At 35.2% G+C, this 16,001-nt stretch overlaps 1 protein-coding gene across 12 annotated transcripts in view; it reads right to left on the bottom strand.

Annotated features, from left to right (window-relative positions):
• The window catches only part of LOC135835594 (MAM domain-containing glycosylphosphatidylinositol anchor protein 1-like), a 378,701-nt gene that overhangs the window by 13,241 nt on the left and 349,459 nt on the right, over positions 1-16,001 (bottom strand). For all 12 annotated transcript variants that reach the window (XM_065349940.1, XM_065349939.1, XM_065349937.1 and 9 more), the window contains one exon: positions 7,764-8,033. In XM_065349940.1, coding sequence (XP_065206012.1) covers positions 7,764-8,033 — 270 coding nt within the window. The remainder of the gene's footprint in view (positions 1-7,763; positions 8,034-16,001) is intronic.

A 16,001-nucleotide genomic window follows, 5' to 3' on the forward strand; every position in this document is an offset into this window, starting at 1 on the left:
TGACACTACAGATATAATCGAAGGTAGTACTTATATGTATATTGGAATTTGGCAGTTGAAGAACAGAGAAAACATTCTTGAAGAGCTGCAAACTTCGTTCCTAGCAAATGGCATGGAATTGAATGCAAATAAAACAATACTGATGCCATTTGGTTCATTGCCCACCTATCCCTCAGCATTGGCTTTCTCAGAGATTTTACGCAACCTTCAACTCACCCAGTATTATGAAAACACCACATTTCTCGGCACTGTGGTGTTAAAAAATCTACAATGGACAGCTGAAACTAAGAGATTTGCTAATCGCCTTTCCACAATAGCTTACATCATGAGTTGACTGCCGCATGTCACATCAATTCAAATCAGAAAAATAGCAAACAAATCTGTATGAAACCACACAAGATTATGCTTATGGGTAGCTAATAAAAGAAAGTAAGTAACCTTTTGCAATTTCCTTCAAATACAAAAAACTGATCCACCTAATTTTTATATCAAACTTCAATTTTTTGCAAAGAAAAAAATACTGGATATGGTGAAATAATTTTTTTCCCACACTGGATGCATCCAAGGGCGTATTCAGGGGGGGGGGTGATTTGGGGTACAATCACCCCCCAGGGCCAAAAAATCCTTCGTTTAATATAATTTCCTACGATTTCTTGCATTGAATCACAGGAAAAAAATCATGTTGTTTTACGTTTCTAGGGAGATAATTTGCTACAATCTTCAAAATTCATTGAAAATCACATTATCTCCCTAGGTAGTTGCATAATAATATGTAATGTACTAATTATTTTTGTTTCTTGAATTATGAATTTCCAATGCTTTTGTTTGCTTTCCTTTTTTGAAATTGAAATTTCTGGAAGGATATTTTTCGTTATTATAAGGGAGATAAAGTGCTCCTTTTGCTCCAGCTTACTGATCATTATTGGAATTGAATAGGTACATACTGGGATTTTCTCCCTCATAACAAAAAATATGTTATCCAACTCAGGAGTAAAAATGATTTTCGACAATTTTGAATTATTTTCCTCGCGACACTTGGGCAATAAACCTCGAAAATCGTCAAAAATCATTATCGCTCCCTAGTTAAGGATGTGAGGAGTGTCAAGTTAAATCCAGAAAGATCAATTTTACATTCAGAAATGCAGTATTTTTTACTCTTTGGATTGACAAATTTCCAAAATTTTGCCCTCGCTTCGCTCGTGCTTATCTGAGTTGAGAAGCTCATTGCAAAAATAGCCCTTGTCACTTTGACAAAAAATTGGGGAGGTTCTTTTCTCCACTGCATTCTATGGATGCATCAGTATGATAGCCCTCTAAAAGTTTTTCTGAGAGTAACAGGAATTACTCAAGTTGATAAAAAAATCACTTTGAATACACTATACCAATTCATCAGGACTTCACAGTGGTTTTTTGTCTTGCTTCTTTTTTATTTTCATTTTGGACAAGGGCTATTTTTGCAATGAGCTCCTCAATTTCATTATAATTTATAAATATGTATAAACAATTTACTGGATAAATTTCAAAAACCTCACTCTGATCAACACGTTTTTCAAGCTGAAATGTGCCTACTATTAAAATTTTTGTACATATGAGCCCGTTGGGAATTTTATGATTTTTGTCCCCTACTTATGAGTCATTCATCACCCCCCAGGAGAAAATCCTGGATACGGGCTTGGATGCATCACATGAGCCTTTCAGTCATTCGCAGGGATGGAAAGCTGAAAAATGACATTTCTGGCTTCAGTTTTAAGCTTCTAAAAATTTATAAGACATTAGCTTTAGGCTTTTCAAATTCGTAAAGCTTTCTAACGGCTAGCTGTTAGCTTTCAGAGTTTCAATTTGTTTTAAATGAGATGAATTGAGAGGAAAGTGGAAACTCACCAACTACAAAAAAACTGAAAAGTAAAAAGTAAATAGTGAAAATTGAAAAATAACTCTAACTGAAACTAAACCAAATGAATTTGTAAAAGACTTCAAAGAAAGCTGAAAACTGAAGCGTTTGGCTTTCAAAAAAACCCAAAAATCGTCGACTTTTGGCGTTTAGATTTCAGCTTGCTTTTTAACCCCAGTCATTTATTCTACATATGTTTAGATATGTTCGCCAATCTTGTGATACTACGATCGTCAATGGGAACTTGTAATTATTTTTCAGTATTTTTCAACTTCATAATCATAATACAGGGTGATTAGCAAGGTACTAGATTTGCACAACATGGGGCTTTTTTGAAAAATTCAAGTATTTCAGTTTTCTGCATACATGTACCGAACAAACCATACGACCTAGCAAAAATCCGATGACAGTTGGCTGAAAGAGAATTTAATTTTCTACAATTTTATTCACATGAAATACTTACGTGTATAGTTTCAAAATTGTACGTTTTTGAAGTTTGAGTAACAAAAAATTTGAAAACTTGAGAAAGTTGCTGCAACTTTTCGTTACTCCAACTTCAAAGAGGTACAATTTCGAAACTAAGCGTCCTACAAAAATTTCATTGACACGAAATTGTAGAGAATTTAATTTTCTTTTAGATCACTGCCATCATATTTTTGCTAGGACGTATGGTTTGTCCGATACATGCGGAAAAATATAGTACAAAAAAATCTTCAATTTCAAGTTGAAAATTTTCGTGGATGGTACGAGAACTTTGCTAATAGGTCACCACGTATAATATTCATTTGATTGATATTTGATACAAACATAAACTCCGACTGCTGATGAGAGAGCGATTCTAAAGTCAGAAAATTGACCAAATAACCATAAAAAGTGACAAAATATTAAAATAACTTCAAATACAATTCAAACACTTCAAACAGTTGCTGTACTTGTAGCTTGAAAATGACATGAGGAGCTCATTGCAAAAGTAGCCCTTGTCACATGAACTTTTAGACCCTTTTCACTCGATTGCACCTATTGCCAAATGCGGAGATGATGAAATGACCGTCAAGTTGGTCTACCCTGAGTAGCCCTGAGAGGAATTGCTTTATAGAGTTTACATTCATGATACTGGGTACGCTCAAGGGAGAGGTTTAGAGATTGCATAGATTCATGTGACAAGGGCTACTTTTGCAATGAGCTCCTCACATGTATTGCCGAAACAAGTCGTGATGTTTTGTACATATCTACCAATAATAAACTTCAGTTCTTCGAGTTATAGTTATTCAATTTTTCTTTGTGGTAATTAAAATTGAACGTGCCAAGTAAAATTGATAATCGAGATGAAAAACACACTAACGCGATCAAAAATATATTTTTTTTAGATCCATTTCAGTAGGTAATTGATGTAAGCATAGCATTCCGAATTACCACGAATACGTAACTAATAGAAAATAGAACCCATAGAACAACGAGAAGATAACAACATTCACTCATACTTCACAACGAGCAAATTTTTGCAGGTAAGTAGGTATAACTATTTTCCTTTTCTTCTCGAGTTATTTTTTTTCTTCAGCGAAAATTTTTATCAGTCTCGTATTACGTACAGTTTTTTCATACAAATCTCCGACTACGAGAGCGAGAGAGTTCTTGTAGGTAACTGAAAATGAGTAAATTTTCATTTCTCCTTATCCCTGGTGTAAAATTTTCGTAAATGTGAAAAAATACGCGAAAAAATTAAAAGCGATGCGTTATTTTAATTAAACTCTAACGACATCGGTGTTCCTGTAACAGTACACACTACATAACATCGCGACAAAAACTTTTTCTATCTTGAGAATTTTTTTTTTTATTATTTTTGAAAAATGACATCGTTGTAATAGTATGGTGGAATTTTTTCGTAATTTTTTGTCCTTCGTTGAATTTCGCGAGAATTAAAAGGAAACATTCCCAGACATTTTGTTAAAATTTGTTCACTCGGATGACCCATTTTCAGGATTTTTTCTACATTAAACGCAAAGTAGGTTTTCTTTTTCATGTTATTCGTAACAAATTGTGAAAAATGAAAGTGAAAATTTCAGCTTCAGATGATGATGTTTAAATCTTGAATGTTTAGAAAAATTTTAACATGCAGTGATTTTTTGTTTGGGAGGATGGGACATTCTGGGAGGCTCAAATACGCCATAATTTTTTACAGAACCAGGATGCTATATACTCGACCAGATGATTTTTTAGAAATCATTGGTGCAAAATTTCGAATAATAATTTTCAAGTTTTCCATATGTTTATTTAACGAAGCATTTAAAAGATGAATTAAAATTTTTCAATCACAAAAAATGATCGAAATAATTTTTTCTTTGAATTAACCAAAACCATCAAATCTATTAGGAAATTATTATTATTTATAGTTTCAAAAGAACATCGTAAGTATATCGTACCTAATACTCGTTTGTTCTTTCGACCTGTAGGTAATTTTTCTCGTTATAATTTTTGTTCTCGTTGCATGTTGTATCTTCAAGAATAAATATTATAAATAGGTATAAGTAAATTTTGATGTTTTTTTCATTGAATATGGGTAAAAGTTTAAAATTTTGCGGTCAACTGTTCGGCTAATGCCTCATAACATGAAACCATCTTCAGTGTGGTCAATTTATGACAAGTTGAAGTGTACTATATTGTGCTTATACGAAAACATTGATATTGGTAATTAATTATCCACTTTCAAGTTAGCTGTTGAAACAGAAAAACCAAGGGTTTGAGCCAAAAACTGTGAATCCTAGGTAGGTATGTAATAAAATTTTGAAAATATGGAGTGAATTTTACAGAAGTAGGTACAATATGATTTATGTATTTTCAAAGTTATAATCATTGCACTTCAAGATATTACTTGGGTAAGTAACCTTAGTTTGCACCGATTCGATTGTTGTGAGCCTGTCAGGTATATGTGTAAGTGAACAGTCAATAGGTAAGCCAATTAAATGTTTTCAATTTGTATTTGTTTTGTTAATCAAGCGCCATAGGAATGCATGCATTAGGTAATCATCATTGCAAAGACAATTTAGCAGATTACTCTGTAGAACACGGTGAAATATAAAAAGCTTTGAAAATCGTTTTTATGGAAAGGAATGCTGCAATAGTTCGATGATGGCTGACTACATCTGGTCAATTATGAGAGAATCAGAAGTTCCTAGCAAACGGCAGATTAAAAACCAATGCAACCGCATTAATATTATTTAACATGAGTAGGTTCGTTTTTTTTCAACGATGTGCTATAGGTATGCTAATTTTATTGTTTATAACAATTAATAATTTTTTTCTTCATTAAAACTTGAATTTCATTGAACAAGATGTTTAGAGTGTTTGTAACATAAATAATTAGTGGGCAAATTCATTTTTTTTTTTTTTTTTTTACAATACAGGTCGATTACGTCTTTCTTACAGTATAATTCAAAATATGTATAACAACAGATCAACCTACATTTATGAGAGAATTTTGTTCATTTAATCAACTACGTGTGAAAATGACATGACATTTTTACTGCACTATAGCCTCGCCCGCGCGAGAGTCGAAAATCCCTCAGGAAAGTTCTTATCTCTATAGGTGCCCCCAGGAGGAGATGTGGGTCCTCATCGCTAGGGAAGGCATATTTTAATGTTGTGGTTTTTTCGCTATTATAGCCTCTAATACCCCACTCATTTTGGGGAAAATGGTCCAGCACCAAAAGAAACCTGGTATTTGAGATTCTGCATCGACCTATGATTGTCATCAAAATCCATGACCATTATTAGGCTTCTCTGAATGATTGAAAATTTGCAAATCACCCACTTCATGGTAACATCGTTTTTTGGAAATATTTTTTTTCGAATATTTTGCATTAATCATGCCAAAACGGCGAAAGATAGTGTTTCTGAAACTGGGAAAATATTATGGAACGCAGTGATGCCAATTTTCGTGGTCACTATTGCCAAATTCAAAAAAAACGAAAAAAATACCCAAACACATACGAATTTTTTTTGAGTTTTTGGAATTCCAAATAATCCTCAAAAATCAACTACAATGTTTTTCAAAATATTTCTACATTTTCAGAAATGATATCTTTCGATGTTTTGGTATGATTAATACAAAATATTTGAGAATAAAATAATTTTCAAAATACAAGTTTACAAAAAATACCTACACTTATGATTTGAAAAATCTAAACTGCTCAGTAGAACCTTGAAAGTGGTCTTTGATTTTGATGGCAATGAGCCAATGACCTGGAGTGACGTAGAATCTCAAATATAGGTAAGTACTATCTTTTGGAGCTGGGCCATTTTTCACAAAACAGGTTGTGTAGCGACAGGAGCGATCCTCCTCTTTGAGAGCCGAAATCCCCCCCCCCCCAGGAGCACCTTCTATTAAGATGCAAATTTGTCAAGGTAACTTTCAACTCAAAATGGAGGTCTCCACTAAATTCGGTCAAAATCTCCCATTTTCTTTCGCAATCCACCTCAACATGAATACATACAGCATTCGTAAGCTGCATCCTTCGCCCGCTCGTCGAATCACAGCAAAATATACCCACTCAGGTATAATAAACCAACGAACCAACCAAACTGGAAAATTCGCAAATTTTCCACCTCGCAATAAAATCCACACTTCGATCGATACGCAATCTCGATACTGGAAAAAAAATTCTCCCAAACAAAATACGAAAAAAAAAACACAATTCAATCAGTTTTATTCCCGCTTTTACACTCAAACAGGAAATTTTCACGCTCAAAAGTACACAGCGATGATATTTCACCAAACCATGGAGAATCTCTCGCATAGCACGACGACCCTACGCAACTCTTCGCGCGACGTATTTTCTCTCGAAACACAACTTAAATGCAAAACTCGAGTACTTTTCTGCTCTTATAGTCGTCGAAGCAGAGCACATTTTTTGGTTGGTTCGATGCGGCGCCGTTCGACGACCATCGTCAAATCCTCAATCTTCTTTCGAATTAACTTCGCACTTGATTTTTCGCGCTACGAAAGACACAAAGATGGGAAAAAATACTCGCAAACTAAAAGCACCTGTTTCACGCTCGCGTGACCCTGGTTGAGGAAAAATTCCAAGATTCCGCCAACTAATTGGTTTCACTTTGAAATTCACTTATACGCGACTACCCTCTTCTCTTTTTATGGGCGAAAACCCAACGCACACCAAATCAATCCATAAATTTCATTAAACACGTTACCGCTTCGCGTTTTTCTTGCCCCTCCTTTACCCCTCTTCACTACATTACGAAATAAATGCATTAAATGCCCTACCCCTGCTTGCCCAAGTCTCTAGAATTTATTCTCGTTATAGTTTGGTTATTTTTGCACGACCAAGGAGGAATCGACGATAGTAAATCGCTTTATAATTTATTAACGCGCTGCTTGATTTCACCGACGAGATCTTTAATCGAACTTTTTATAAAACGAGCTGCTGTTGTCGCGTATTTTCTCCCCTTTCACCGCGTCTATATACGATATCGATGCTTAAGTTAATTTTCACCCATCTCGTTGTGTTTGCTTTTAGATACTATATAGGTAGGTACTCGTAGAACAGTGTACGTCAACTTGTTCGTCAAGTCGAACTTGATAATTAACCCTCAGTTTTACTCCTCTTTCTCTTTCTCGACAAAGAATATTCAGCTCTCTGTTCCTCGCGTGCACCTAAAACTTATCAACTTTGTTCGATGACGAAAACACATCTCGACGAGATTTCCTTACTACCTTTCACACGTAATACTTCCTCATCATCGATGGATTCTTACAAGTAAAATAGGCACCTATACTACGGTGTGTGGTAAAATGTCAAACACGACCGCGAGAACTCGCAACTCGACTGTAAAAAACCATACTTAAGTTAGCACTTACCGAACGTATTCGTTATAATATCTGGTCCTTTGGAATCGCTGACTACGTTCTGCTGACTGCGCACGAATACCGCCGACATGTACGGTTGATTTTTAATCGTATCGTCTGTTTTGGACGGTTTAGGCGCGAACTCTTGATCTCTTTTATGCTTACGTCGACACCGATAGAAAAATATAAAAGTACCGAACACGCATAACAGCACCGTTAGCACAAATAATACGCTTATTAAGCCAGCCATCACATTTATCACTTGTAACTTATTCGTTACACCTGCAACATTTTTACAAGTGAAAAAAATACATTAAAAATTGAATTAATTCGCAGTAGGGAGGAGGGAAAGGCTATGGGATGAAATGTACCATATGTAAGCCGAACCATACCATAAACTGATATCAAGATTATAGTTACCGGAATGACTAAGTTTTCAGCTCATTAAACCTTGCCTACTGTGTCAAGATTGTATCGAGGCGAAGAGAGAAGCAAACCTCTGTACACAGATACGCCTTAGGATACAGTAATTTGATGGAACAGATAATGGCAGTTGATATTAAAGGAATTTGTCGAGTCTATATCGAGCTTAATAGTGTCACCCCTCGGTCCACTATTACCCATTAAATATTATATTCGAATTCGCAATTAAATGAACGGGGGGGGGGATAGCAGGCTACGATGGTTAGATCAAGTTTATTGATATAAACGTGCGGTCGTTCGTAGTTGTCTTTCTTAACCTCCATCAATAATGATATCGGGATTAAAATTGCTTGCGCACAGTGACGTACCGAAGAGAGGGGAGACTCCCCCAAGTGAAATATGTTGGCAAAAAGTTGGGAATGAAATTATGGCATTGAAATTTTTTTATTAAAAATGATTGTTTGTACCTCGAAAATTGTAAATTTTCTCAAGCTTTTGCCCTCGTTTCGTTCTGGCAAAAACATCTTCTGTTCACTAGACTAAAAAAAAATCCTCCGTCCCCGGAACCGACCAACGAACCAGTTCCGACTAACGAGCATACAGTTAGAGAATGCATTCGGAATCGTGCTCAAAAAGTTTGTGCCAAATGGTAAGATACTACGACTGATTATCTGTTAGGCAACCAGAGGAGAAAAAATAAAGTCTGCTACAAAATGTTGTGTTTGATGTGAATTAGACTACTGCAAAACCGGCAGTCACTGATCCAGTCACTAGTCAGTTACCATCACCCGTCGAAGTAGAAGCCAGCAGCAAAGTGGTCGAATAAGAGGAAGCCGAGCTGTTAACCACCGAACAGAAGTTATCATATTTCAAGTTCAAGTTACGCAGAAGATTGTTGTGTCTGATTTTGTCAGAGTTAAGATTGCAAATAGTAAACGGCGATGATCCATAGTTGACGATTGAAAATAAAACAAGGTGCGTCACTATGGTGAGCCACAGAAAAGACTACCGCAGATTGGTTTTACTTAGAAAGAAACAAGATGAAAAAATACTTTTTTTTAAAAAATTTTTAGTGGCTTGATATTGAGTCAAATGAAGTAGGTAGTGATCATACAATTGAAGTAAGTAATAATAAGTCAGGTGAAGGACTGAATAGTCCATCAGATAAGAATAAGCAAGTAGAAGAGCTTGAGTGGGTAGAATAAAATCTACAGAGTTGAAATGTAGGTCTTCGCATTTGACAGATTAGGCATACGAGTATAGTCAGTAGTTATATGGCTAGTGTTAGAGTTCGAACTCCCCAAAACTACATTCAAGTGATGTCTTATGATTATTCAAAATATGGATGAAAAAAAAGGAATGGATACAGAAATTAATTCTAGGGTAGCAATTAAATCTAAGGAAGCCACATCTATTGGACTTATAGCAAGAGCAACACGCACTTGAACAATTTCACAAGTAGCGAAAACAAATTTGTTCTGTGTTATACGTACGAACAAAGAAAAAAAATGTTTTTACTTTCAATTCTATTCATACACCTACCTACTTCAAGTACTCATCAAAATCTGAAATGGATCAATCATAAATCGCGAATACTGGTCGCTTTGCACGATTTAGTTGAAATTGAAATACTGATTGTTTTTGGAATAATTCCGAAATAACTTAAATTCATGTGAATCATTCCTTTTCCAATCAATATTTTTTATTTTCCCTTGAGGAAAAACTGTATTACATTAGGGTGGATCACGAAAAAAAGTGAGCAAATTTTGACCAAATTCAGCAGAGACCTTCATTTTGAATCGAAAATTACCCAAAGAAAATTTTAGCTCCAGAGCCGCTCCTGAAGCCTGAAGGGGAGAATTAGAACTTGTTTGGGAAAAAATGACCCAGTTTTGAATGAAGGTAAGTATTTGAGATTGTGCGTCGATCTATGCCGTTGCCGGCAAAACCCCAGACCACTTGGAGCGTTCTACTGAGCGGTTAAAAATTTGCAAATCACTGATTTTTGGATAAATTCGTGTTTTGAAAATTGTTTCTCCGCGAATATTTCGCATTAATCATGCCAAAAAATTGAAATAAATAATATAATTTCTGAAATTGGGAGGATATTTTGGAATGCAGTGGTGCCAAGTTTCTGGTCATTATTGCCTATTTTAAAAAATCGGAAAAATTTCATTAGTTTGGCCACGTATAGGTATTTATTTTTGTTTTTTTGAAATTGGCAAAAATGATCAAATTTCGTTCCATAGTATTTGTTCACTTTCAGGAATGATCTTTCAATATTTTTACAAAATCAATAGAAAATATTTGCTAGCAAAAAATTTTCAAAACACGATTTTATCCAAAAATATGTAAGCGATTTGCAAATTTTCAAGCGCTTAGTAGGCAACAGAATAAGTAGATCAACGCATAATCTCAAATATGTACTTTCATTTAAGACTGGGCTATTTTCCCCAAAATAGGGTTTATAGCGACAGGAGCGAAAAACCACGATTTTTTCGAGAATGCCTTCTCTTCGAGGACCCAAATATCTCCTCCAGGGACACCTACGGAGATGAAATTTTTTGTGGTTACTCGTAACTTTCTACTCAAAATGAAGGTCTCCGCTGCATCTGGTCAAAATCCTCTGACCTTTTTTTTTCGCGATCCACCCTAATATTACCTACACATCAGGAGGGTACATCTAATGAAAATGAAAGCTTGAATTGATGAGCAATTTCAGGGTGTGTATACTACTGGTCGCAAAAAGTCGACGAAATTTTATTTTCGAAGTATCAGAAAAGTACAAGTTTTCGAATCTTGGTGAATGAATACCTTGATGCAGAAAAAAATTCGAATGCCGTAAAAAGTAGGTACTTTAATTTTTTCTGAAAAAAGTGGGGATAGGAAGGTTTGAAACGTCGCGAAAGGTCGCGAATTTGGAATTTTTGAGAGCGGTAGACAACCTCGGGAAACCCATGCTCAGTTGAATGGAATTTATCAATCTCTTGGTAAGTGTTCTTTTTCAGATGCATTATATGTATGTACTACGCTTAATATCAGCTGTAAAGTCGGTTACAGTCCATATTAGACATAAAATATCAAATTTTTCTAGATCTAGATATGGGGGTGAGACGATTCACGAAAAAATGATCCAAATCCGAATCACAAATCATTGCTCAAAAAGTGATTCCAATCATTCCAAACCCAGGGCGTGGCTAATATAAAAAACGTATTCTGGATTTTTATGAAAATTGGGGAGGAATTTTACTTTACGGGGGGGGGGGGGACAGAAAAATGTTGAACTTCTTACTAAAGGAGGAGGTTGAGCTGGAGATCACCAAATTGGAATGATTTTTGAAAAAAAAATACCCTTTTTGGGAAATGTCAATTGTTCAGACCTCCAGTGTACTCATCCCCCTTCCCACACACACGCACACCCAAGTACCATTTGAGTATCTGAATCTTCTTGGCCCATTGACTAAAATGCATCACCAATTTTAGTAAGTATGTACTTTACAAACCATTAATTGAAGATTGGTGGATCGAAAAAATTTTGATTTCTTATCAATTTCATGGTGCTTTTGAAACATTAAACCTACATTTTTGCCAAAAAATGACCATACCGGTGTAACTGTGGAGCTCAAATTTATCGTCAATTTTCGTGAAAATCTCGTAGTCAAGTTCTTTTTTACGTTAGTCTAATAATCATGAAGTTGAATGAACAAAAGTTTGTTCCAAAATGACCAATTTTTCTGGGCAAAATAAGTAAAATTAAGTATTCAATTTTGTATTGCTTTTACAGTAACAGCTTCCACTTTCAGCTGAATTCTATCCAATTTCACATCGTACACCAATTTTCTTTATTACAGGTATCAAAAAATCCAGCAGCCTATACATATACTTGCCAAAGTAAAATACGAGAAGGTATGGTATCTACACTTCGACAGATACATATACACACTTTTTCGAGCCGAAATCAAGATCGATGCGAGTATTAACTAAATAAATTTATGGCTTTGAATGTTTATTACTCGAAGCGTTCAGATAAAGAGGAAAAAAGCTCTCACTCGACACATTTACTTTTTTTTTTTTTAGTTTTCCTTATTTTAAAATCTAGCCATCTTTCTCGTTGACGACGATGAAGCTCGATCTAACCCGCTTTTACCGAAGCCACTACGTTCTTCACCTGCTGAAAATTTCTACTAAGCAAACGCCCAACAGAAGAAGACAAAAGCAAAACGAGGAAAAAAAATACGCGATAATTTTTTATTAATGATTAAGGCAGGCTGTAGGTAAACTTGTATTTGAAACATTTATCATCGTTAGTCAACTCGCATCCGTTTAAAAATTCGCAGCACTAGCGAACCAACCACCTAATGGCATAAGGTAAAGTAAGGTAAGGTTGCGTATTGACAAAGGCTCGATGCGGAGACTAATTAAGGTATCTGCCGCTAAGAGGTAACCGGAATGCGAGGATTTCAACGTAATCGGACACGGAAAGGAGTATATTTCCTGGCTCTGTGTAAAGTAAAATTGAACGAGAAATAATTGCGAAAATTCTGTTCGCTTTGTGTTTTCGCCAACGAGCTGCTTGTTAATGATGAAGCCGATACAGGGCGCTATGTTCGCGCCGATATCGTTTAAACGGGCTGGGGCTTTTCGCAAATTGATCGCGAATAACGATGATGAAGAGGATGAGTCGAAAGCGGGTAATAATTTACAATGTAAGGAGGCTCGGTGCTCGAGATTCGTTCGGAATGTATTCGATCGGATTCTGATTTTGAGCGTTTAGAATTGAATCGTATTTTTTTCTTAGTCTTAAGCTCAAGAACAGCTCAAAACCGGAAGTGAGTACTTATACTCATTTTAATTATTTCCATTGAGAAGAATTTCAACTTCTGATTTCAAGAGTTTTATTGCTTTTTTCGCACCTAAAAGTAAATATCATAGAGGAAACCCCAAAAAGTTGATCCGATGAAAAAGGGACGAAGAGTGTATTCAATCGGATTCTGATTTTGAGCTTTTAGAATTAACTCGGATTTTTTTCATTCGCCTTGAGCCCATAAAACACATTCAACAGTATTCAAACAAGAACTCTTACTCTCCATTGAAAAGAATTTTAATTTCTGATTTCAAGAGTTTTTCTGCTTTTTTCGCACCAAAGAGTAAATTATCATAAAGGAAAACCCAAAAAGTTTATCCGATGAAAAAGGGACGAAGAGTGCAATTTTAAAACTAGGTACAGCGATATTGATCTTTGCCGCCTAAAAACTTGAAGGTAAAATTTTCGGCTTCCCATCTCACTCGCACCTCTCCACAAGGACCAACGTTGAAATTTTTTGGCTGGAATTTTCATTTCTGGCACTTGATAATTTTATGCAGAACTTTTCAAACTGGATAGCCTGATAAAAATTCAGAACTAACCTTTGGCAAAAATTTTACTGCAAATTAATGGTAATGGTGCTAAACCTCAGAATTAAATTACTTACCTACTTTTAAATCGCTACCTCACCATCTTTTTAACCCTTCCACAGGAGGTTCTGACAGTTCTTAACAACAGAATGTTTCAAACTTCAAACTTGAAAGAATGATTAAATAAATACACTATACGATTTCGAAAGTATCTTCTTGGTATTTTTTTTAGTTTTCCCAGGGCACTTCTAGTATTATACGAGTGCTTAGCTCTTGTCTGAGATGCAATTATGAAAAAAAAACATCATAATTATTACTTACACACGTTCTTTTAAAATTTTTCATAAAATTTTTCCTACTTAAAAATATTGACGAAAAAAATAAATCACTATCCTAACCGAAGGGTAATTATTCGATTTTAGATACATCACAAAAATCAGTTGCCAGCTGAATAAGACAAGCTGCCGTACTAATTTACACCAACTACTAGCTAAACTTGACGATTTTCCTGTTTTAGGTAGAGGTGTCCACCACCAAAGAAGATCCTCCGGAAAATCGAAACGAGGTGCCTGTACCAGCCCCATCGCCTCCTAGTATTAGGTTAGTGAGTTTGTTACTTAGTTAAATGCTTGACTCGTCAACTAGTTATAGTTTCATTAATTAATTAGCTCACCTAGCTTAGTACTGATAGATTTTCTACCTTGCACAGCCTGCCTTGGAGCGAGACTAAAAGCACGCAAACGGGTGTAGAAATGTGCTCTCATTGGATTCAATGTGATTCGGAGAAAGATATAGTTACCCCGTCACCGAGGATCGAATCCGCTCCCCTCCGGATACAATAAAAACGAAGGAAAAACCGGCCTCTTCTATCTAGCGATGTCAGCTAGGCACAAAAAAGAAAATGGAATAAAGTTCCCCCCTGATAGCCAACACGTATATCCGAAGTGAGAAGATATTTCCGGTAAAATGAATTTGTAGCTTTGGGCAATTTTTTCAGGTATAAAAATACATTTTTTAAAATCACGCAGGCCACGTAGCCAATAACACTCAGCCAATAACACTCAGCTCTTTCAATGCTTGCATGATATCAACTCGATAATAAAGTAACAATGAGAAAAAAACGTGAAATCATGTGATTAAATTTAGATTTTGGATTTTCTTAAATGAAATAATTAAATTGCAGTTTCCTGGGTGCATAATAACAGTTCTCTCAAAAAATGCACCATTTTGTGGCTATTTTTTCAAACTTGCAGGGATATTCAACGCTACAAAATGGTAATTTCTGGCAATTATTTCAAACATATCTTCTACGTGAAACCCGCATTTTTAGCGTTTCAACGGTACACTTTTATTAAATTCTTTCAGAGGTGCAATCATTTGAAAAATACATATATTGAATCTCACCAAGATGTATGACATAATGCTATTTTTCAGAATTTTTCATACAGGTGGAAGATCTTCAAAAATGCGATTTCTTTCACAGGGCTTCCCACCAATTTTTTTTTCTTGCGACAGACCATACAATACGCCCACCTGGACCATCAACCCGAATTCGGATCAAATTTGTCAATTTTGTCTATGTTTTGAAAAAATTGAACTGCGCTGCGTCGAGAACCACTAACTCTCTTTCAAACGGACTAATAGGGTTAGCCGACGACCAATCGGAACTTGCTCAAACTCCAAGTACGCTTTGTGTTTAATCAATTTAATTTAAATGTAGAAATAAATTATTAAATAATTTATAAAAAAAATATTAATTAATTTTTTTTCTTTTTGTATTAAGATTTTAATTAATAAAAAATATATTAATTTTTGTTTTTAAATATTAATAATTATTTTAATAAAAAAATTAGTATGTATCATTGTACAATGGGCCAATATCAACTCAAAATACTTACGTACATCATATTGCAATTACAGAGAAATAATTTTCGATTTTTTGCTCATTTTTGTCAAAGTGAGGTTTTTTCAACATAGAAAAATTCGCTCATCGCAGGTGAAAAATTGAAGATTCGCAATCCCCCGAAATTGCAATCTGAGGTAAGATGTGTTTCGAGTTGATAATACGTAGTCTAGAAGCCCCAGTCCAATCATTCATCTCAAGATAAGTCCAATCGTTCATCTCAAGATACGTCCAATCGTTCATCTCAAGATAAGTCCAATGATAAATCACAAGCTAAATCCGATGGTAAATCTCAAGCTAAGCCCAATGGTAAATCTCAAGCTAAATCCGATGGTAAACCTCAAGCTAAGTTGAAAACGACATCTGTGATTATAATAATTTCAGCAACAAGTTTCCATGCAGTGTCGCGTAGCATCGCCTAGTTACATTGTTGGGAAATGCGTACAGAGGGTATTTTATAGTCTGGTTTCAATTGAAACGTGATACTACGTGAAGACTTTTAGGATATGAATTTTGGCTAGTTAGGTGAC

The sequence above is a fragment of the Planococcus citri genome, chromosome 2 (assembly GCF_950023065.1).
Source record: "Planococcus citri chromosome 2, ihPlaCitr1.1, whole genome shotgun sequence".
NCBI lineage: Eukaryota > Metazoa > Arthropoda > Insecta > Hemiptera > Pseudococcidae > Planococcus > Planococcus citri.